General features: G+C 46.0%; 1 protein-coding gene across 1 annotated transcript in view; it reads left to right on the top strand.

The window, feature by feature from the left end:
• Positions 1-206: 206 nt before the first annotated feature.
• LOC123767216 (carbohydrate sulfotransferase 11-like) overlaps positions 207-23,223 on the top strand; it is a 46,203-nt gene continuing 23,186 nt past the window's right edge. Inside the window, exons 1-3 of the mRNA XM_069304892.1 lie at positions 207-322; positions 933-1,151; positions 7,847-7,955. Of these exons, the coding sequence (XP_069160993.1) occupies positions 207-322; positions 933-1,151; positions 7,847-7,955 (444 nt within the window). The remainder of the gene's footprint in view (positions 323-932; positions 1,152-7,846; positions 7,956-23,223) is intronic.

Raw genomic sequence — 23,223 nt, 5'->3', positions numbered from 1 at the left:
CAACAGCATGATGGAGGACGGTACAGGATCCCGGAGGCGCATGGCGAGAGTTCAGGTCCCACACGGGACCCCTTCCATCTCCCGGTAGGGACAGCATTTATCCTCACATGGAGGACCCGCCCAAACCGGGCAAAGTACCGACGTAGGAGATCCTCAGGGAACTCAAAAGGCATCCCATGCACTGCCACATACGTCGTGGCTCCACAATGGTCGGAGAGGGTCACCGACCCACCATCTCCAGGAAGATCGAAGGAGCGCCCATCATAGCGCGTGACGAGACCTTGATAAATCGCCGGAGAGTTGAACTTGATTATCGCCCGCCGTCGGCAAGCAGCTGCACACCACATACAGACTCCACTGGGACACGTAGCATATCAATCATTACCACCTTCACTGCATGATAGGAAGCAATCCTAGAGAACTCCAGGCCAATGGAGGCCTGCCTGGTGACAGGGGGCACAGGGACCCCCCCCCATGATTACAGACCGTCACGGCCCCAAGGGCCCCTCAGCAAAAACACGGGACACAAGCCATGTCAGCAGCGACACCCAGGTCCTCACTCCTCGCCGGGTCGACAACAACTGCAGTGGCCGGACAGAACAACCGTACCCCACGACAGCTGGAACAGTTCTATACTTTGGTATTAGCCAGAAAAGTCTTACAACATTGAAAATTCTATATGCAAGGAGTTTGCTCACCTGAACTATTATCTCATATGTCACAAAACTATAGAAAATTCCTAAACTCGCTACGTACTATTTCATTAGCTGACTCCTGATGTTTCTGCGCTCTTTGGGAAAGGTTGCAAAGCTTATGTGACGTTCCCGTTTACGTTGTGATTAAAAATACTGTGGAATTAGGATTGGGTTATCATTATTTACAAGTGTATTGTGAAGAACATGTTATACAATATTACCTTATGTGTTTCCCAGAGAGGAGGTCCATGGCAGCCAACACCTGTGGACGCTGGAGCACCCCAGGTTTGAGGACACGAAGTGGGAAATGTTGGCCTCTTACAGGAAGCTGATCTTCGTCCGGCACCCCCTCGAGAGAGTGGTCTCTGCTTACAGGGACAAGCTGGAGGACTACTCAGGCCAGGAGATGCATAACTTCCATGTTTTCATGAAACAACAAATTGAGGACAAATTTGGGTGAGTTTGTGAGAATTAAGCGTTTGCTAACGTACTTTCAAAATGTTTTTCCTCGGTAACCAGAAACGCTTTAAAGTTGATTAGTATTGTAATAATAGCCTAGCGTTAGTACTTTCCGTTTAGCATCACTAAATTAAGTCACACTTTAATATATTCAAAACTATTAAACATGTTGTGATCATTTTCATGTATGTTTAAGTTGAAGATAGTACTAATGGAAAATATATATATGTACTTACGAATAAGAGATAGTCAGTCGTTGGGATCCAGCAGGTTGTTGTCGACATTTATCTGATCTTCCTTATAAATTTCACAATTTGAAGCTTCACACTGGACGTGGAAAAGCTTGTGGAGCTAATGCGTGTGTAGCGTTGGTATGTGTGGCAGGAGAGCACATAAGTCCTTGAGCGTGACCTGTTTAAGCTTCTGGGGAGTTGTATACTCATTCTCGGTCATGATGACAAAACCAGACATCAGAAAATGGGAAACGACGATGATTCGGTCCGTCCTGGACGATTATCAGATCTCGTATATTAAGAAGGTCTTGGGTATTGCAATATCTTCACAGTTTCATATAGTTTAACTATTTCCTAATACAAAAATGTCATGGCTGCAAACCTCCAGAGCTCTGAGAAACAATCCAGAAACACTGCTCGCTTAACTTTAATATAACAATTTGAGTAAAAATGAACATATGAGCCCACAGTAGTTATAACTTTAGTTATTAACACTTCCTCTTAAATTAGACTGCTACTATAAGGAGCAGGATATGTAATAATTTACACAAATTAAAGATTACTTATATAATTAAGATAAAGATTATTAAAGAACACAATAAATAGACATTAACATTTTAGCTGTTTAAATGATGTAGATAGTGTAGATCCTCTCCTTGAGCGGTTTAAACTTGTGTATAACGAGGAAGGTCCTGACAGGAGGTCTGTCCTCACAGCAACTCGTCCTCTTACAAATAACGTCGCTTTTCGCTCGTATGCGCGCCATGGCCAAAAAAGGACGTAATTTGACATGCAATCGGCTCACGAAAGTGATGTACTGTCCCGCTTTCTGTTTGGGTCCTCTTGGTTAGTCTGTTAGGTTAGGAAAGGGAACTTTCAATTAACGGTTTTCATAACGTTTTGAAACCTTATGAGAATTTCCTGCCCTCCTAACCTACTCCAGGACTCTTAACTTGCTGTTTTGGAAAAAAAAATCATAATTTATTTAAAATATTTCTCATTTTCAAATTACGTCCAGTTTCGGCCATACGGGCAAACGGCCAAATTCAGACGAAATTTGTAAGAGGACAGGTTGCACAAACCTGCCGGGAATATCTAAGTTTAAAATCAAATAATAAATATTATATAATATAAAGTGCAGCAAACACTGAAAAATTATTTAATTCCTGGTATTTAATTCCTGCTTGTATTTCAATAATAAATGTTTATTAATATATAACTATCACTGAGTTAATTTGTTTTGTTGCAAAGTATATTGCTGAATTTATCTATCTGCAAGAAAATACTCTTAAAGTTATTGACATACTTAGTTTAATTATTACTACAATCCTGCAATTGACATAACCACCTGATGGGCACAGAGCACACATTATGGACGAATTCCTGAAACTGAAACGATTAATGGCACATAAATATAATTTCTGAAAGGATCCAAAAGTCCAAAAGAAAAAATAAATCATTGTACGACAAATCTTCCTCTAAACCTTGGGGCAGGAATCTGGGTCCCCAAAGTCTTTAGTTAATTTGTTAAGACTTCCTTTAGTCCTCTTGGCGGGCTGGGCACTGTATCCTTGTCTAGTTACCTGTTGTGAAGACCAGTGGCAGAGTGGGGAGTTGTTTGTTGGTAAGACCAGTGGCAGAGTGGGGAGTTGTTAGTTGGTAAGACCAGTGGCTGAGTGGGGAGTTATTTGTTGTGAAGACCAGTGGCAGAGTGGGGAGTTGTTTGTTGGTAAGACCAGTGGCAGAGTTGGGAGTTGTTAGTTGGTAAGACCAGTGGCTGAGTGGGGAGTTGTTTGTTGTGAAGACCAGTGGCAGAGTGGGGAGTTGTTTGTTGTGAAGACCAGTGGCAGAGTGGGGAGTTGTTTGTTGTGAAGACCAGTGGCAGAGTGGGGAGTTGTTTGTTGGTAAGACCAGTGGCAGAGTGGGGAGTTGTTAGTTGGTAAGACCAGTGGCTGAGTGGGGAGTTGTTTGTTGTGAAGACCAGTGGCTGAGTGGGGAGTTGTTTGTTGTGAAGACCAGCCCCCTAAAAGGGGCCTCGTAGCCTGGTGGATAGCGCGCAGGACTCGTAATTCTGTGGCGCGGGTTCGATTCCCGCACGAGGCAGAAACAAATGGGCAAAGTTTCTTTCACCCTGAATGCCCCTGTTACCTAGCAGTAAATAGGTACCTGGGTGTTAGTCAGCTGTCACGGGCTGCTTCCTGGGGGTGGAGGACCGGGCCGCGGGGACACTAAAGCCCCGAAATCATCTCAAGATAACCTCAAGATAACCAGTAGCTGAGTGGGGAGTTGTTTGTTGTGAAGACCAGTGGCTGAGTGGGGAGTTGTTTGTTGTGAAGACCAGTGGCTGAGTGGGGAGTTGTTTGTTGTGAAGACCAGTGGCTGAGTGGGGAGTTGTTTGTTGTGAAGACCAGTGGCTGAGTGGGGAGTTGTTTGTTGTGAAGACCAGTGGCTGAGTGGGGAGTTGTTTGTTGTGAAGACCAGTGGTAGAGTGGGGAGTTGTTTGTTGTGAAGACCAGTGGCTGAGTGGGGAGTTGTTTGTTGTGAAGACCAGTGGTAGAGTGGAAGAGTTGTTTGAGAAACTAACATCAATACTCGTAATAGAACTTAAAAAATTATCAAGCGAGATTTAAATTAAATAAATTAATTTTAATGTGAGAAAAAGCAAACATGAAACTTACAAATATTGAACGATGAACTATTCTAAGTAATAAAAATCCCTCACATGGAAACGAATAACTGACTGCTGAAGCTTATAAAGTTTGTTTTACACGTGGTCCTTTGTGTAAAGCCAGAGAGAGAACCAGCTTAGAAAGAGAACGCAGACAGGAATACAGAAAAAGGAAAAATATAATGGAAATGCTTAAGCAGACAAATCTAACCAAAGAAAAACTAATTTAAAGAGGGAGATTGAAGAAATAAAACAGCAACTGAAGCAATCATTTCAGATGAATAAATGTTACTAGAACAGAAAGCCATGCAAGATACAAAGAAAAATAGAAAATATTTCTTCTCATGTGTAAAATCGACATCAAAATCATCTGTCACTATTGAACCATTGCTTACAAGTGAAGATTCATACACAGAAGATGACATTTTTTTTTATGAATTCCTAAATATGTAGAACCAGGACATGTTTAGCATCCTAATAAACAGCATGAAAGTAGAAGATCCGGATAGCTTCTTTATGTGTGATATCCAAACCCTTGAAAATATAACCGATATCAACACGAACTCTGCAGATTTTATAAGAGAAATCGACGGAATGCCCATGAACTTAGCCACAGGTCCAGACTGCTTGAACTCAATATTTATCAATTTATTAAGAAATGCAAAGTGTCTGTAGCACAAGCAATCAGTGTTGAGTGGAGGAAGAGGTTGGACACAGCGAAAACACCAAAAGTGCTTAAATCAACAGATATAGCTCCCTTACACATGGGAGGGAGCAGAGCATTGGCTAAGAATTATAGATCAGTAATATTAAGTTATTGAGAGAGTAATCAGGAGTCAGCTCTACAGTTTTATGGAGATTAAAGATCTCCACAACCCAGGTCAATATGGATTTAAAGTGGAATGGTCATTCTTTTCGCAGCAACCCTTAACACTGAAAATATTACTCATTAGAAGAAAAAAGGGAATTCAGATGAGATATGCTTAGACTTTGCAAAGGCATTTGATAAATGAGACCATGGAGTGATGGCCCACAAACTAAAGTCAACAGGAATAGCAGGTAAAGTAGGTCAATGATATTCAATTTTCTGTCAGGCAAAATGCAAGAGTAACAGTCAATAAACCAAAATTGAGTTCAAGGACAGTGAAAAGTTCTGTACCTCAGGGTACATATCCTCAGAACTGTACCTCAGTGGTGCCTTTGCACCACTGCTTTTACTTATTCTCATATGAGATATAGACAAAAGTAAAAGTCTCAGCTTCGTATCATCTTTTAAAGATGACACAAAAGTTCGCATGAAAATTACTTCTGAAGAAGATATTGAAAATCTATGAGCTGATACTAATAAAGTTTTCGTTTGGGCAGCAGAAAATAGCATGATGTTTTAGGGTGATGAATTCCAGGTACTCATGTATGGTAAAAAAATTAAGACCTTAAACAAAACACAGGGTAGAAAACAAAGTCAAATCTGCCCATAGTAGGAAAGCAGCAGGTAAAGGATTTGGGAATAATGATATTTGACGACCTAAAGTTTAGGGAGCATAACCAAGCAAATAATGCTTCAGCTAGAAAAATGATAAGATGGATTACGAGAACCTTCCGATCCAGGGATCCCATCACAATGGTTATACTATTCAATTCTCTTGTGCTGTCCCGTTTGCAGCACTGCTCGATACTCACTTCCCCACTCAGAGGAGGAAAGACTGCTGAAATAGAGGGAATGCAGGAAGCATATACTTCACGCATTGACACAATAAAACACCTAACCGATTGGGACCGTCTCAAAGCTCTCAAAATGTACTCCCAAGAAAGGAGACGAGAGAGAGGTATCAAATATTATGCGAATGAAAAATACTGGAGGGCCAGGTCCCAAATTTACACAGAAAAATATCAACATACTGGAGTGAACAATATGGAAGGAAATGCAGAATAGAGTCATTGAAGAGCTGAGGTGGACCTGTAAGACCAAGCTCTCTCAAGTGAAGCCTGGACTCGAACCGGGATTGGGGAGTAAACCTCCCAGACCACCATCAAAGTACAATCCAGGTATCACATTCGTGGCAGCAGGGGAGGGGGGGGGGGGGTTTGGTGGGTGGTGGGGGTTGTTGGCGGATCGGAGGGAGGGGAGGGGGCGGAAATTGGGTGGACCAGTTAGGTTAAGAAAGGACGGTGCTGCCAGAGAGAGGTTCGTGATAAGGAAAGAGGGAACAGTGGCCCGAGTCGTTGCCTGGTCCAACAAGGCCCGACTCGTGGACCTGATCGCCTGCCACACGTGTCTTACAGGCTGAGGAAAGAGATTGTAAAGAAATTAAATATAGTTTGCTTCTCTTCCTTGTGCCGCCATACACCGCAGAGCCCAACACGGGGAGCCATAAGAACCCAAGGCAGAGCCACGGTCACAGGGTAAGAATATATACAGGTAACCAATGGTGAGTCTGAATGTCAACCCTGAGTTCATCAGTAATCTGACCCACTAATGCCTTCGTGACCCACGGCCAGCTAGGCCCGCTTGCCACACTAGTAAACTGGGTCAGTCTCCCCTCCACTGAACCTCCAGTTGTTATATTCTCTCTCTACCAAAGAAGCGTTTTGCCCTCCAGGAGCGGCAGCCACTTGGTAGAGTTTACTTCTAGATGTTAGTAAATAGGAATATACTCGTCGCTATGTATGATGTGTACTCACCTATTTGTGTTTGCGGGGGTTGAGCTCTGGCTCTTTGGTCCTGCCTCTTAACTGTCAATCAACTGGTGCACAGGTTCCTGAGCCTACTGGGCTCTATCATATCCACATTTAAAACTGTGTATGGAGTCAGCCTCCACCACATCACTGCCTGATGCATTCCATCCGTTAACAACTCTGACAGTGAAAAAGTTTCTTCTTACGTCCCTGTGGCTCATGTGGGTACTCAGTTTCCACCTGTGTCCCCTTGTTCGCGTCCTGCTAGTGTTGAATAGTTTATCCTTGTTTACCCGGTCGATTCCCCTGAGGATTTTGTAGGTTGTGATCATGTCCCCCCTTACTCTTCTGTCTTCCAGTGTCGTAAGGTGCATTTCCCGCAGCCTTTCCTCATAACTCATGCCTCTTAGTTCTGGGACTAGTCTAGTAGCATACCTTTGAACTTTTTCTAGCTTCGTCTTGTGCTTGACAAGGTACGGGCTCCATGCTGGGGCCTCATACTCCAGGATTGGTCTTACATATGTGGTGTAATTTGTGTGTATGTGTGTGTATGGATGACACATACTAGTCTCTATGTATGGAAGACACACACTCGTCTCTAGGAATGAAAGACACATTCTCGTCGCTATGTATGGAAGACACATTCTCGTCTCTATGTATGTAAGACACATACTCGTCGCTATGTATGGAAGACATACTCGTCGCTATGTATGGAAGACATACTCGTCGCTATGTATGGAAGACATACTCGTCGCTATGTATGGAAGACACATAATTGCCACAGCCACAGACAGTGTTGGTACTGTTTCTTCACCACCAGGCGCACCAAGGACCTCACCAACACAGCCCTATAGCCACTCAACTGAATCACCAATGAATTAATCTGTGAAGTACTCATCCCTAACTTTATATAATAAAACGTTTTGGTATGCTCTGGAAAATGTGTTTTTAAGATCTTCGCCTCCAAGAACAACGTTCGAATAGTCATCTACCTACTGTACATAATCAGTACCGTTAGGTGGTAAGCTATGAATAAACTGAAGGATATTATTATTCAACAAACAGCATATATGTGTGTTTTAAACAGTTACTTACGGGAGCGTTTTTGTCCCTAGCGTCAAGTTGGCAGACTCTGTGAGCTTCACGAACTTCGTGAGATTTATAGTGGCACAGGGCGACGACGAAATGGTCCTGGGGGACGCCCACTGGATCTCTTACCACCAGGTGAGTCCCAGCTCCTCCACTGGCACTACCACCACCAGGTGAGTCCCAGCTCCTCTACTGGCACTACCACCACCAGGTGAGTCCCAGCTCCTCCACTGGCACTACCACCACCAGGTGAGTCCCAGCTCCTCCACTGGCACTACCACCACCAGGTGAGTCCCAGCTGCTCCACTGCCACTACCACCACCAGGTGAGTCCCAGCTCCTCCACTGGCACTACCACCACCAGGTGAGTCCCAGCTCCTCCACTGGCACTACCACCACCAGGTGAGTCCCAGCTCCTCCACTGGCACTACCACCACCAGGTGAGTCCCAGCTGCTCCACTGGCACTACCACCACCAGGTGAGTCCCAGCTCCTCTACTGGCACTATCACCACCAGGTGAGTCCCAGCTCCTCCACTGGCACTACCACCACCAGGTAAGTCCCAGCTCCTCCACTGGCACTACCACCACCAGGTGAGTCATGGCGTCAATGTTATGACCCAGTGTGTACACTTAATTTTAACATACTCTACGTCCTAATTTTAGTAATAAGTAGTATATTTATGGTCAATAATATTAATAATATTGTTTCACTAATGTTATGCTAGGCATATATTCCTGTAACAAGTGGCAAATTATATGCTAAGTTATTATGTAATCAGCCTGGGATAACCATCTCCTTGAAATTCCAGCGATGTCTTATCAATGCCTCTTCCTCCAACCCTTCTTACTTTCTCTCTTTCCTTATTACAGTTTAATCATTGGGGAAGCACTGCATTTGTTACAATACCTGGCAGTTACGTTTATTGAGTGCTATTACATCCATGTTGTCCTCTTTCCCAAAGCTCATTTGTTTTGTTTGTCATCCCATCTGTGTTTGAGTACATTACTCTGAAGCTGACTCTTCTGTCCAGCCTCAGTTACCCTCGTTGTCCCTGGGATAGAGTGGGAGGGAGGATCTGTGATTGGATGGAAGGGAGGGGTCTGGAATGGTGGCTTGATGAGTCTAGGGTGGAGGGCGTTGGGAGAGTCTGGAAAGATGGGCTGGAATGGTTTGGGATTTGGGTGGGGGAGCAGGGAGGGCATGGGGGTGGGGAAATAGGTAGGAAATTGGGTTGGCAACAGGGGAAGCATTGAGTTGGGGTACTGGGAAGGGGTGGGGAACTGATATATAGGTGGGAAACAGGGAAGGGGGGTTGGGTAAAGGAACAGGGAGGGCATAGGCTGGAGAGGGCCACTAAGGGCTGGGAAAGCATAGGTGGTGGTTGTGGAGGAATGTTGTGGGATGAGATGGTGGGTGGCTTCTGTTACAATCCTCTCTGGGGATCCTGGCCTGCTGGTAAAGGGTTCCCCAACCCCTAAAAGCTATTGAGAATAAAGAGCCAAGCCTGTGGCTTCCCCCATTCTATTCCATCTCCTTATGTGTGAGTCAGCACTCACCTATTTGTACTCACCTATTTGTGCTTGCGGGGGTTGAGCTTTGGCTCTTTGGTCCCGCCTCTCAACTGTCAATCAACTGGTGTACAGATTCCTGAGCCTACTGGGCTCTATCATATCTACATTTGAAACTGTGTATGGAGTTAGCCTCCACCACATCTCTGCCTAATGCATTCCATTTACTAACTACAATGACGCTGTAAAGATTCTTTCTAATGTCTCTGTGGCTCATCTGGGTACTAAGTTTCAACCTGTACCCACTTGTTCGTGTTCCACCAACGCTAAAGAATTTGTATTTGTCCACCTTGTCAATTCCCCCTGAGAATTTTGTAGGTGGTCATCATGTCTCCCTTTACTCTCTTGTCTTCCAGGGACGCGAGTTTCAGCTCCTTTAGCCTTTCCTCGTAGCTCATACCTCGTAGCTCATTCCTCGTAGCTCATACCCGGAACGAGTCAGGTGGCATTCCGCTGAATCTTCCCTAACTTTGTCTTGTGTAACCAAGTATGGACTCCAAGCTGGAGCTGCATATTCCAGGATTGGTCTGACATAAGTGGTATACAGGGTCCTGAACGATTCCTTACATAAGCTTCTAAAGGCAGTTCTTATATCGGCCAGTCTAGCAAATGCTGCTGATGATATCTTTTTGATGTGGGCCTCAGGGGACAGGTTCGGTGTGATATCAACCCTCAGATATTTCTCTCAAATTGACTCTTGTAGGATTTCACCTCCCAGATGGTACCTTGTGTTCAGCCTTCTGTTCCTTTCCCCTAATTTCATTACTTTGCACTTTCCTGAGTTGAACTTTAATAGCCATTTTCTAGACCATTCCTCCAGGTCGTCCTGTAGTCTCTGTCGATCATCATCTGTCTTGATTTACTCATAATTTTTGCATCATCAGCAAACATTGAGAAGAATGAGTCGATACCCTCTGGAAGATCGTTTACATATATAAGAAACAAGATGGGTCCAAGTACAGAGCCTTGAGGGACTCCGTTGGTGACATCTCGACACTCTGATGTCTCCCCCTCCCAGTTACTCGCTGTTTCCTGTTGCTTAAATACTCCCTTATCCACTGGAGCACCTTCCCTTTTACTCCTGCTTGTTGCTCCAACTTTTTTAACAGCTTTTTATGGGGTACTGCATCAAAGACTTTCTGGCAGTCAAAGAAAATGCAGTCTGCGCACCCTTCTCTTTCTTGCCTAATTTTTGTTGCCCAGTCATAGAATTCTATTAAACCTGTGAGGCACGATTTACCATCTCTGAACCCATGTTGGTGGTGTGTTACAAAGCTATTTCCCTCCAGATGCTCTACGAGCTTTTTCCTCACGATCTTCTCCATCACCTTGCATGGTATACAAGTTAGGGAAACTGACCTGTAATTCAGCGCTTCCTACTTGTCACCCTTTTTGTATATTGGGACCACGTTAGCTGTCTTCAAACTTTCCGGTAGGTCTCCTGTTTCCAGTGACCTGTTATACACCATAGAGAGTAGAAAGTTGCATACTTAGTACTTCTGCACCTTCCTTTAGAATCCATGATGAGATTCTGTCAGGCACAACAGCCTTTGTCACATTCAGCTCCATCAGATTCCTTTTGACTTCATCACTGGTGACGTTAAATTCCTCAAAGGTTGCTTGGTTTACCTCCTCCTCATTTATTTCAGAGGCTTCTCCTTATTCTTTTGTGAAGACCTCTTGGAATCTCTTGTCGAGTTCTTCACACACCTCCTTGTCATTCTCTGTGTGCCTGTTCCCCCCTTTTCTCAGTTTCATCACTTGTTCCTTCACTGCTGTTTTCCTCCTGATGTGACTGTGCAGCAGTTTTGGTTGGGTCTTGACTTTACTCACGATGTAATTTTCATACTGTCTTTATGCTTCCCTCCTCACTCTGAGGCACTCATTTCTGGCCCTCTGGTATCTCTCCCAGCTCTCTGGTGTTCTGTTATTTCTGTAGTTTCTCCATGTGCTTTTATTCAGTTGTTTTGCTACCTTACATTCCTGGTTGAACCATGGATTCTTCTGTTGCTTTTCGTTTTTCTCCTTTTGAACCTGGATAAACCTGTCTGCAGCTTGCTAGCACTTCTGGGTGACATAATCCATCATATCCTGTACAGTCTTGTCTCTAAGTTCTGTTTCCCATGGTAGTCCCCTTAGGAAGTTCCTCATCTCGTCATATTTTCCTCTCCAGTAATTTAGTCTTTTCCCTTCCGATTCCATCCTTGGATAGGTTATCCATACCTCCACCAAGTACTCAAATGTTAATACACTGTGGTCACTCATTCCTATGGACGCTTCAACTTTGACATCCCTAATTTCTGACTCATTCAGAGTGAATATCAGGTCGAGTCTAGCTGTTCGTCATTGGCTCTCATTCTTATAGGTTCCTTGACATACTGGCTCAGAAAGTTCCTTGTTGCCACTTCCAAGAGTTTGGCTCTCCATGTATCTGCACAACTATATGGGTCCCCATTCTCCCAGTGCATTTTTCCATGTTTGAAATCGCCCATGATTAAGAGTCTTGAGTCATTCCTGCAGGAAATTGAAGTTGCTCTCTCTATTATATTACTGGTTGCCATGTTGTTCCTATCAAACACCTGTCTGGGTCTTTTGTCAATTAGGGGAGGGTTGTAAATGACTGCTACTATTATCTTAGGTCCTCGAATTGTTATAGTTCCTGTTATGTAATCTCTGAACTCGGCACTGCCAGGAATTTCCATCAAAACTCCAGTCCTTCCTTATCAGTGAAAGGCCAAATAGTCTCTGTTCATCCAGACCGTCAGGGCATCTTGAGAATAGTGATAGTAAAGTGCTGAGGCAACACTACTCTTAAAACATTAGAGAAATTATTTACTTTATAACAGATAGGAAAAGAAGACGCCCAATGACTTCCATCACCCGAAACACCAATACGGCACATACGTCCAGAACAGACTGCTGCACGACAGTGCAAGCTCAAATTAATGAAACTATAATTTTGAGAGCGAGGAATGAAGTGTTCACAGTCCTTACCGGGACTTCGACTCGTATTTCACCCTCCTCCCCAGAATTATGTCGGAAATCCGACACATATATCAACATTTTATAGTTAGCCATTACTAATTTAAGGAAAATGGGAGTTTTTCGTGACATCAACACAACAAGACGTCTATTCACACACATATATTTAAACTCCAAAAGTATTCTTTAAAACAACAGTCGAGTGTTTATACTTAATAAAATAGTATTAACTAGGACTGAAAAATTATACCATACACCAGAAATTATAGCTTGCCTCCCTAGTCCTTAAGACAGAGTAGGAACCACCAGAGTATTGTAACAAAACATTGTTGGAACGCCACCTCAAAGGAGGGGCAGGCAAGTCTTTGTCACAGAATCAAAATAGAGGAAGGACGAACGTCTCCTTGTGGCTCGCATTCGCAGCACTGCAAAGATGTGAAATGAGAATGCTCAACAGTGATCCAGGGACCTCTACATCAACCATTAGAAGTATTGTATCCGGTAAACCAAGTAGTGTATATGATAGTAATGACCATTATAATTTGGTTACACGTTTACCGGTTATGATGTACCAGCAACCCAAATCCCCGCCTGGGTTTTATTCATACCATTGATTCCCTGTTATATAATACACTTGTAAATGCAGTTTAGTTCTCTGTAATTTATTCACAAGCATGGTTCAAGGGAGGAAGTTACTGAGAAGGTGAGCTGTTCAACATAATCTGTGACGTTTTCATACACTAGCTTTCCCTTAGACGCCACCTGAGTGCCAGCCGCCATATTATAACTAGACTAAATGGACCACATCCTAATTTGATGTAGTCACAGCCTAATCAGGTCATAGCAACATCACAGCTAAGGCCTCACATTCCTTTATATTAACACAGTAGATAACTGTAATTATTATATATTATGTTATAATTTATATGATGATAAGGTAAATGTTTATAGCTTATTATATAACAACCCCATTGAGATATAAGCTGTAAACATCCTTTCAAACTATGTGCAGATAAATTCTGGCAGGCTGAATCAAATATACAGTCCACTTAGAGTCATAAATATTGAAGTAACAAAGAAAAATAGAAAATAAAGGCAGGCGATGAATCACAATAACGTGGCTGAAGTATGTTGACCAATTCACACACTAGAAAATGAAGGGACGACGACATCTCGGTCCGTCCCTTTATTTTCTAGTATGTGGATTGATCAACATAGAAAATAAATATTTACAAAGAATAATAACAAATAAATGCCTGCTAGGATTATCCCACACACATGTCCTTTGTGATTCATACGTGATCTGGGGTTCAACATACTGTTTTAGGCATTTCTTGTGTTGTACTGGTTGCTGCATTCGGTTTTTGGCCCCCCCCCCTTCCTCCCTGTCCAGCTCGTTGTTGCCTTGAGGGGGCTTGGTGGGCGGCTGCCGGAGTGTGATGCTCCTTAAGACAGTCCTCTGTCCTTTTGTAGCCTTGTGCGCCTGCTGCTGTCCTGTCTAATTATGCTGGACAATTTTTTATTTTCCTTTTGTTTCGTTTTTCTCCTCCCCTCTTCTCATTTCTCGTTGTCATTTCCCGCTGACCTTGTGCCTAATTTTGATCATTCTTTTGGCCTTCTTTTGTTTTGACGCCCGGGTGTTTGAGGAGGCATACTCTTGCACCTGTAGAACCCAACGTCTCGAGCGAGGGGAACCTTTTATTGACAATCCCCCTTTGTCACTGAACCCGATCTCGACGGACTGATGGTTCTTAAGGTGGCGTTTGTAGGGTGTATACTCACGACGCACCCCTGGGAGGCCCCAGCAAGATCAACAAAATGTCTCTTGTTGGGAATCCTGTCTCTAATTGTGGCTCTGTGGTGGGTGTAGGGGCACATTCGTGAATGAACGTCTTGCTTATCGTCTCTGTTGCAATCTTTTCCTCTTTTACCTTCTCAGGCTCAGGCTACAAAGCCCCCGAGTCAGACTGTGTTGGAAGACCAGGCTCTGTAGCCTTCGCTGCATTGGGCCCCGACCTTGCTCCTCCTTTTACCCTCTTGACTAATCCCCTCCCTCCTCTGTGGTTGGGTCGAGCCCCAAGCCCCCAGTGGTGACTATCTAGTTCCCTGGCACGGTTAAGTCTCTAGTTGTGACTACTGCGCCTTTTAACCCCCTCTCTCTCTGGGGGTTCTCAACGCCGTCCTCGCCCCAGCCGCACTCGCTCGATTCCTTCCCGTACTGATGCATATCAAGCTTTGTTTGGTCTTACTTCGTGGGCCAAATACTTTGATCTCCTCCCCTCTTGATTCTTCGCCTCCTGACGATTCCTCCCTCCATAGGCACCTTGTTGATTCAGTGGATGCCTTCGTCCACTGAATCAAGATCTTCCTGTTACCTTCATCCCCACCAGTCTTGGTGTTGTTGCTGCTCCTTCTCAGGATGCAGCCTCCCGCTTGGCCGCCTTATCCTGCCTTGGTGAAATCCCTGTTCGGGTCTCCAAGAATGCTCGGTTGAATGCCAGTGTGGGCACTATTTTCCTCCCATCCCATGTTGCAACCGGCGTTCGGAATCTACAGGACTGTTACAAAGATATTCGGCATATCCTTGAAGCCCAGGGCCATTCTGTCCTCCAGGTAGACTCGTTTAATCATCCCCCTTCGTGGTCGTCGCCGTTAACCCGTTCGGGTTGTGAAGATTACCTCTGATGGTAGGACCCTTCCGCCCTCTGTCATTCTTGCTGGTGCCGGAGGTCACTCTAAGCTGGAGTGCACTTCGCCCCAGGCTCGCTGAATAAGTTGCGGTGAGGCCCACCCTGCCTTCTCCCACGCGTGTATTTATTACATGTTTGAGGCAGCCGTCCTCACCTTGAAGCACCGGGAACGTTTGTCTTTCCCTGAGGTGAGGCACCAAGTTCGCCGTCTCCTGCCTTATGCTAACGTCTCTTATGCTCGCGTATTGTGTTCTTCCTCTCCTCGTCCTTCCCGCCTTCCTCAGTCTCCAACAGTTTCCAGGCCCTAGACCCAGACACGCCCACCGCCTCCTCCTCTGTTCATTTGAGTTCTGTCCCAAAGGGTCCCTCCTCATGGTTCTCTGTCTGGGGTTCCCCTTCTTTCTACCCAATCTGTCTTGTCTCCTGTGTCTTCTTCCTCGTCTCCCTACGATCCTCCTACCCATCCTTCTCCTCCGACTCTTAGCTCTCTGCACTGCCAGTTGGTGCGGGCTGATGTCCATTGCTCTCCCAATGGCCGTCGTGTTTGCTTTCGTTCTGCTTCTCCGGTTGAGACGCTTGAATCTGTTGCCAAGAACATTGTTGCTGGGACGCCTGTCTCTTTGAGTCAGAAGCAAACGCCTGGCTCCTCTTCTTCCTCCTCCCCGGCAAGTAAAAAGGCTTCACTTTCTTCCTCGCCCCCTACCTCTGCCTCTCTCGCTCCATCCCCTCCCGTTTCATTGGTTGCGCCCCTGTTCCTGCTATGGAGGTTTCTTTGGCCCCCGCTTTCCCCTCGGTTGCTGCCTTCGCTGAGGGTGCACTCCCTGGTTTCTGCCCCTCCTGCTGCTGTCTTTGACCCTCGGTTGTCCCCCCTCCTCCTCCTGTCCCTGCACGTCCGCCTCTGGTCTGTCCTCCTGCTCCCTTCCCTCCATCTTTAGTCAGTTTACCCATGCCCCCTAATCCTGATTTCGCTGACCCTGATGCTACGCTTCTTTAAAGTGCTGTGTTCGCTTTTCACCTTGTTTTCTTTGTTGTTCTCCGTTGCTGTCCTTTCTCTTCTTGTCCATGCCTGTTCTTCAATGGAACATTCGTGGTTATTACGCCAATTTCCTTGAACCCCAACTTCTGATTCCCGGTTTTCACCCCTTTGTGTCTGTCTCCAGGAGCCGATTCTTGATACTCATCCTGGTCGCTTCCGTGGCTATTCCTTTCTCTCTCCCCACCCCCTCCCAGCTGTTGCTGAGGCTCCTAACTCTTCTGCTCTCTTGATTAGCTCTGATGTTCCCTTAGTCCTCTTACTTTTTCCATTTCCTCTCCATTGTTCTGTTGCCTGTATCTTTGTGAGGAAATGGTACATGGTGGTCCACCGAGTGTCCCGCTTTCTCTTCCCGATCTGAAACGCCTACTGGACTCCTTGCTGGAGCCTGTGCTCCTGATAGGTGATTTCAATTGTCGTCATACCCTTTGGGGTGATGTTCTGACGAACACCCGGGGTCGCCTTCTTGAACCGTTCATCCTCTCTTCTTCCCTGTGTCCTCTGAATTCTTGTGAGCCCACTCATTTGGACTCGCGGACTCGCAACCTTTCCTTTCTTGATCTTTCTCTCTGCTCGTCGTCTCTTTAATTGGATTTCATGTGGCGAATTCTTGATGACCTCCATGGCAGTGACCTTTTCCCCATCCTTGTTACCTTTTTCTCTTTTCACTCTTCCCTCTCCTTCTCTAAGTGGCAGTTTTCTTAGGCAGACTGGAACCTATTTACCCTCAGTGCTACTCTCTTTGACCTTTTCCTTTCTGCTTCTCACTTGCTCTCTCCTCCTTTTTCATGATACTATCTTCGACGCTGCCCTCCGCTCTATTCCTCGCTCTTCCTCTCGGGGAAAACGGAAGTGCATTCCCTGGTGGAATGCTGACTGTGCTCGGGCTGTCCACTGTAAGTGTGCAACCTGGAAGAGACACCGCCGCCGGCAGATGGCCGATTCTTTTGTTTTGTTTTGGAAGACTATTGCGGTGGCCTGTAGGGCCATCCGTTCGGCTAAACGTGAATGTTGAATGACTTATGTCTCCACCATTACGTCCGAAACTCCTTTGCCGCAGATTTGGAAGCGTATCTGCAAGATAGCGGGTAAGTTCGTTCCGGATGTCTCGCCTGTTCTTCACCTCTGTGGTACTCGTGTGGCGGACCCGTTGCAGGTCGCTACCGAACTGGGTTCCCACTTTTTTCTGTTAGCTCTGGTCTTCATCTTCCCCAATCTTTCCTTCTTCGTAAACCTGTCCTTGAATCTCGTCCTTTAGATTTCTGCACTCGTCTCCGACTTCCCTATAACGATCCCTTCTCTCTCTCTGAACTTCGGTCTGCCCTGGCCCTCTGCAGTTCTATGGCGGCGGGCTCCGATGACATTCATTATGAGATACTTCGCCATCTCCCTCCGTGCACGTCTCAGTATTTACTGAGTCTGTATAATCGGATCTGGGAGTCGTCGTCAGTCCCTGAGGACTAGCTCGATGCTGTTGTCCTCCCTGTTCGCAAACCAGGGTCTCTGAGGACTTTCCCTAAGGACTTTCACCCTATTGTCTTCACAAGTTGTGTCTTCAAACTCTTTGAATGTATGGTTAACGTTCGTCTGATGCGGTTCTTAGAACACCATCACCACCTCTCCCCTTCTCAATTTGGTTTCCGCAAGTGCCGCAGCACAACGGATGTCCTGGTGAACTTGGAGGTCTATATTCGTACTGCTTTTGTAGCGAAGACCTCCATTGTTGCCGTCCTTTTTGACCTGGAAAAGGTGTACGACACCACTTGGCGATATCATATTCAGTCCCAACTTCATTCTTTTGGCCTTCGGGGTAATCTCCTCTTTTTCCAATGCTTCCTCTCCCGTCGTTCCTTTCGGGTGAAGCTTGGTACCGCTCTCTCTGCCTCTTTTCAGCAATACGAAGGTGTGCCTCAAGGTAGTGTTCTGAGCAGTACTCTTTTTCTGGTTGCCCTTAATGTTCTTATTTCCTCTCTTCCTTCTGGCGTCTTCTCCGCTCTCTATGTCGACGATCTTACCCCTTGCTGTTGGGGTAATGATTCTTCTCTCCTTCAGTGCCGGCTTCTACTTGCGATTGATGCCGTGTCGTCTTGGGCCACCGATCATAGCTTCAGGTTTTCTACGTCTAAGACTTGTGCTAGGAATTTTACTTGGAAGTCTGTCGTTCTTCGTCCTTCTTTGTCGCCTTATTATCACCCCATTGTGTACAAGGATTCCGCTAAGCTTTTGGGGTTTATTTTTGACACTCGTTTGTATTGGTCGCCCCATATCTCTTACCTCCGAGTTATATGCTCTAAGGTCCTTTCCCTCCTTCAAGTGTTGTCCTATACTTCTTGGGGAGTAGATAGATGCACTTTCCTCGCTTTACATTCCTCTCTTGTCCTGTCTAAACTCAATTATGGTTGCCCTGCTTACTCGTCTGCTACTCCTTCTACTTTTCGCCGTCTTTATGCTTGGCACCATGCTGGGTTGCGCCTCAGTTCTAGTGCCTTTCGTTCGACTTTAACTTTCACCCTCCTGTGGTTCATGTTCCTCTTCACCATCTTCCTCTTTCTGTCCGGTTATCTCGCTTACAGGATTCTCTTTCGGTTCATATTTCTAATATTTTCCTTCTGTTGTTCCTTCTTTACCCCCGTGGAGAGTCCCCGCCGTCCGCAGTTTTGTACTTCCTTAACCCATATCATTAAAGCTTTTACCCCTCCTCCGGCTCTGAAACGCCTTTTTCTTGAGTACTTTTCTTCACACTCTCGCTCCGTTTCCATCTTCACCAATGGGTCTAAGTCTGCTGACGGTGTAGGCTACTCTGTTGTTTTTCCTGACAGCACTTATGTGTCGCTTACCTCCGGAGATAAGCATCTTCACAGCGGAACTTTATGCTATTCTCTATGCTTTTCGTCTCCTGCTTTCTCGTTGTCAATCATCCATTGTAGTTGTCGTTGACTCTCGTAGTGCCCTCATGGCTCTCGGGTCCTTTAATCCGGTTCATCCAGTGGTTGTCGAGAAACACCATTATCCGTTTGTTATTCACTGTAAATTTAAATCGGTTGAATTTTGCTGGGTTCCCAGCAATATTGGTGTCTCTTTAAATGAGCGTGCGAATACTGCCGCTAGGGAAGCTGTCCGCTCTTGTCCCATCTCTCGTAAAAGTATTCCTTATTCTGAATTTTACCCAGTTATTCATTTCTCCATCCTTACCCATTGGCAGGCTTGTTGGTCTTCTGTTACTGGTAACAAACTACGTATTCAAAAGAGTTGTGTGTCCTCGTGGCCGTCCTCCTACCACCGTAACCGGCGATAGAAAATGGCTCTGGCGAGGTTGTGTATTGGCCATACTTGCTTAACTAATAGTCACTTAATGGAGCGCCGCCCTGCTCCTTATTGTCCAAATTGCACTGTTCCTCTTACAGTCGTGCATATCCTTGTTGAATGTCCTGACTTCCGGGACGAGCGTGTGTCTTGTTTTCCAACTGTCCCCTGCGGTCACTTGTCCCTCGATAGAATGATTGGTGAATCAAATTCTTTTGATATCGTTCACCTTATGCGTTTCTGTTCTTGTATTGGCATCCTTGGTGATATTTAGCGCCCTCTGATTATTCCGTGCATTTCATAGTGCTACATAGTCTTCCCCGTTTGGTGCCCTCTTTTGATAATTACTTACTTAGTTTTAGGGCCCCCAACAATTCGTAATGGAAATAACTGGGGTATTGATTCATAAATTGTGAGCATGCACTGATAGTAATAACCTAGGGTTAAATGGCAGTCACTAGGTTACAATCCTACCTCTTTTTAGAGGTTAGCACTAAAAATTAACATACATTATATATAATAATAATAATAAACACACAAATGATTTGAATAATAAACCATGTCACAGGAAGTACCTTCAGGCTATCTCCTCAATTATCACCCTTGGTTGGTGTAGACACTAATTAACCACTCAAAAGGAGCAAGGATTACAGTATACAATTATAAAATAGGTAATTATAGACACCCAACTCAACTTGAGTTCGTATAATTTCTACCCGAAATAGTGTCTGCACCATTAATTAATGGTGCTAGGTTGTTCATTGTAGTACAACTAGATAATGATAATAAATGGGACTAGGATAAGCAATTATTAGTTCAACTAGTCCCCCTCCGTGGTGCCTCCTTGCTGTGGTGAGGGGCTCATGTACACCTCCCTGGGACAGGTGTGGGTTGCCTGTGTCCCCTCTCCTGCCCCCTCTTTGGATGGTGTACGTGCTGAAGGGCACCATGTAGGGGCCTTGTGAGCTATCGGACCGCCCGCTGGAGGGGTCGCCAGTGAGAGGCCGCCCTGAGTGGATGGTTGGGTGTCCAGGCTGGGGCGATAGGGGGACTGGGGCCTTAGCACCAGTGTGGGAGAATGAACGAAGTAGTAGGACTCCCCTGTTGAAAAGGGGGAGCACCGCTGGGGACGACACACCCTTCCTGCACATTTTTTTTTTTTTTTTATTATTTTCTACCACAGACGTGGCCACACATTTACAATGCTAATCAGCATATATACATTTTCTTCTGTCCTCCATGGACAGGGTTAGAGAAGTGTTAAACATACAGTTCAAGGGTTTATTGAACACTCAACCACAGAAGGTGATTCGGTGCTCTTAAAATGCTAAGCTAACCTACATACGTAAATACATAGATACACAGATTTACGTATGTCCTACATAAAGTGTTAGATGTGTCTTTTACATAGTGTCATTAATGTACATTCACAAAGGTGAAATGTAATTCTGATCAGCTTCCATATATACTTTATACCCATACATATACATACACACACACACACATATACATACATATATACACACACACATGCATTCACATACATTTGTCTCATTTACTCTGACAGGGTGAGGTAGCTGATAAAGCAACTAGTGTGCAATTAAGCACTTAATCACTGAAGGTGATGAAGGTGCTTTTACAAGCTCAGGTTATATAGTTACATCATATATATACATTGTATGATTGATATATTACATGGTCAATCTTGGATACAAGTCCAATATATCATCAAGTGTTCCAGTACTCGTATAGTAACTACAGAGTTCAGCATACCTTAGCCCAGGAGGGCGAAAGTCAGTCAGTATGGGACATGCACTGGCCCGCGCTCGGCCTCCCTGGCTGCCCTGGTAGGAGGTATCCCTTGGTTCCAGGTCCCATCTCTTTTGTTTGGTTTGCTGTATGGATAACGACTTGCCTTCTATTACCCAGGCTCATGGGGTGGGCGACCAGGCCCCTGAGTCGGACCGTCCTGGAAGACCGGGATCTGTAGCCCCCGCTACAGGACCCGGTTTAGGCCCAGACCGGACTCTTCCTCCCTGTCCCCTCCCTCCTCTGTGGTTGGGTCGAGCCCCAAGCCTGCTGTGGTGACTGTCTCGTCCCCTTGCACGGCTCCATCCCTTCTTGTTACTACTGCACCTTTCGACCCGTCTCTCTCTAAGGGTTCTCATCGCCGTCCCCGCCACGGCCGCTCTCATATGCTCCCTTCCCATCCTACTTCGTTCCATGCTTTGTTTGGTCCTGATACGTGGACTAAATACTTTGACCTCCAACCTTTGGATTCAACTCCTGATGATTTTTCCCTTCATAGGCATCTTGTCGATTCCGTGGATGCCTCTGTCACCTTCAACCCCACTCGTCTTGGTACCCGTGTCGTTACTGCTCCTTCTCAGGATGCGGCCACGCTATCCTGCCTTGGCGAGACCCCTGTTTGGGTCTCGAAGAACGCCCGATTGAATGCCAGTGTGGGCACTGTTCTCCTCCCGCACCATGTTGCGACCGGTGTTAGGGATCTCAAGGACTGCCACGAGGATATCAAGCATATCCTCGAGGCCCAGGGTAATTCCGTACTCCAGGTGGATACATTTACTCGTCCCCCTCGTGGTCATCGCCGTCTGCCCCTTAGGGTTGTGAAGGTTACCTTTGATGGTAGGTCCCTTCCGCCCTCTGTCATTCTTGCTGGTGCCAGATGCTCTGCTCAGGAATATATTCCATCTCCTCGGCTCTGCGGTAAGTGCTGGAGGTTTGGGCATGGTACCCTCAAATGCTCTAGTCCTGTCTCTCTCTGTCCCCTGTGTGGAAGCGAGGGTCACTCTAAGTTGGAGTGCACTTCTTCCCAGGCCCGCTGCCTCAATTGCGGTGAGGCCCACCCTACTTTCTCCCATGCATGTATTCGTTACAAACTTGAGGTGGCTGTCCTCAGCTTGAAGCATCGAGACCGTTTGTCTTTTCCTGAGGCTCGGCGCCAAGTTCATCGTCTCACCTCTTTCGCTGGTGTCTCCTATACTCGCGTGGTGCGCTCTTCCTCTCCTCGTCCTTCCCACCTTTCTCAGTCTCACAACCGTTTCCGAGCCTTAGACCCGGTCACGCCAACCACCACCCCCCCTGTTTCCCTCCGTTCTGTTCCGAAAGGTCCCCCTCCTGGTTCTCTGTCTAGGGCTCCCCTTCTTTCTACCCAGTCTGTCACGTCTCCTGTGTCTTCTTTCTCCTTTCCCTCTAGTCCTCCTTCCCGTCGTTCCCCTCTGTCTCTTTGCTCTCCACGCCGCCTGACTGTGCGGGCCGACGTCCATCGCTCTCCTGATGGTTGTGTTGTTCGCTCTCGCTCTTCTTCTCCTATCGAGATGCTGGAGTCTGTTGCCCAGATTAGACCCGGTCACGCCAACCACCACCCCCCCTGTTTCCCTCCGTTCTGTTCCGAAAGGTCCCCCTCCTGGTTCTCTGTCTAGGGCTCCCCTTCTTTCTACCCAGTCTGTCACGTCTCCTGTGTCTTCTTTCTCCTTTCCCTCTAGTCCTCCTTCCCGTCGTTCCCCTCTGTCTCTTTGCTCTCCACGCCGCCTGACTGTGCGGGCCGACGTCCATCGCTCTCCTGATGGTTGTGTTGTTCGCTCTCGCTCTTCTTCTCCTATCGAGATGCTGGAGTCTGTTGCCCAGTACATTGCTGCTGGGACGCCCATATCTTTGAGTCAGAAGCGGAAACCTGGCTCCTCTCCTTCCTCCTCCCCTGTCGGTAAGAAGGCTTCGCTTTCTTCTTCACCCCCTATCTCTGATTCTATCGTTCCTTCCCCTCCCACTTCGGTGGTGGAGCCCCCTGTTCCTACTGTGGGGGTTT

The sequence above is a fragment of the Procambarus clarkii genome, chromosome 53, assembly GCF_040958095.1.
Source record: "Procambarus clarkii isolate CNS0578487 chromosome 53, FALCON_Pclarkii_2.0, whole genome shotgun sequence".
Taxonomy (NCBI): Eukaryota; Metazoa; Arthropoda; class Malacostraca; order Decapoda; family Cambaridae; genus Procambarus; species Procambarus clarkii.
Note: the sequence above shows the minus strand (reverse complement) of the source record. Positions and strands in the feature narration are given on the sequence as shown.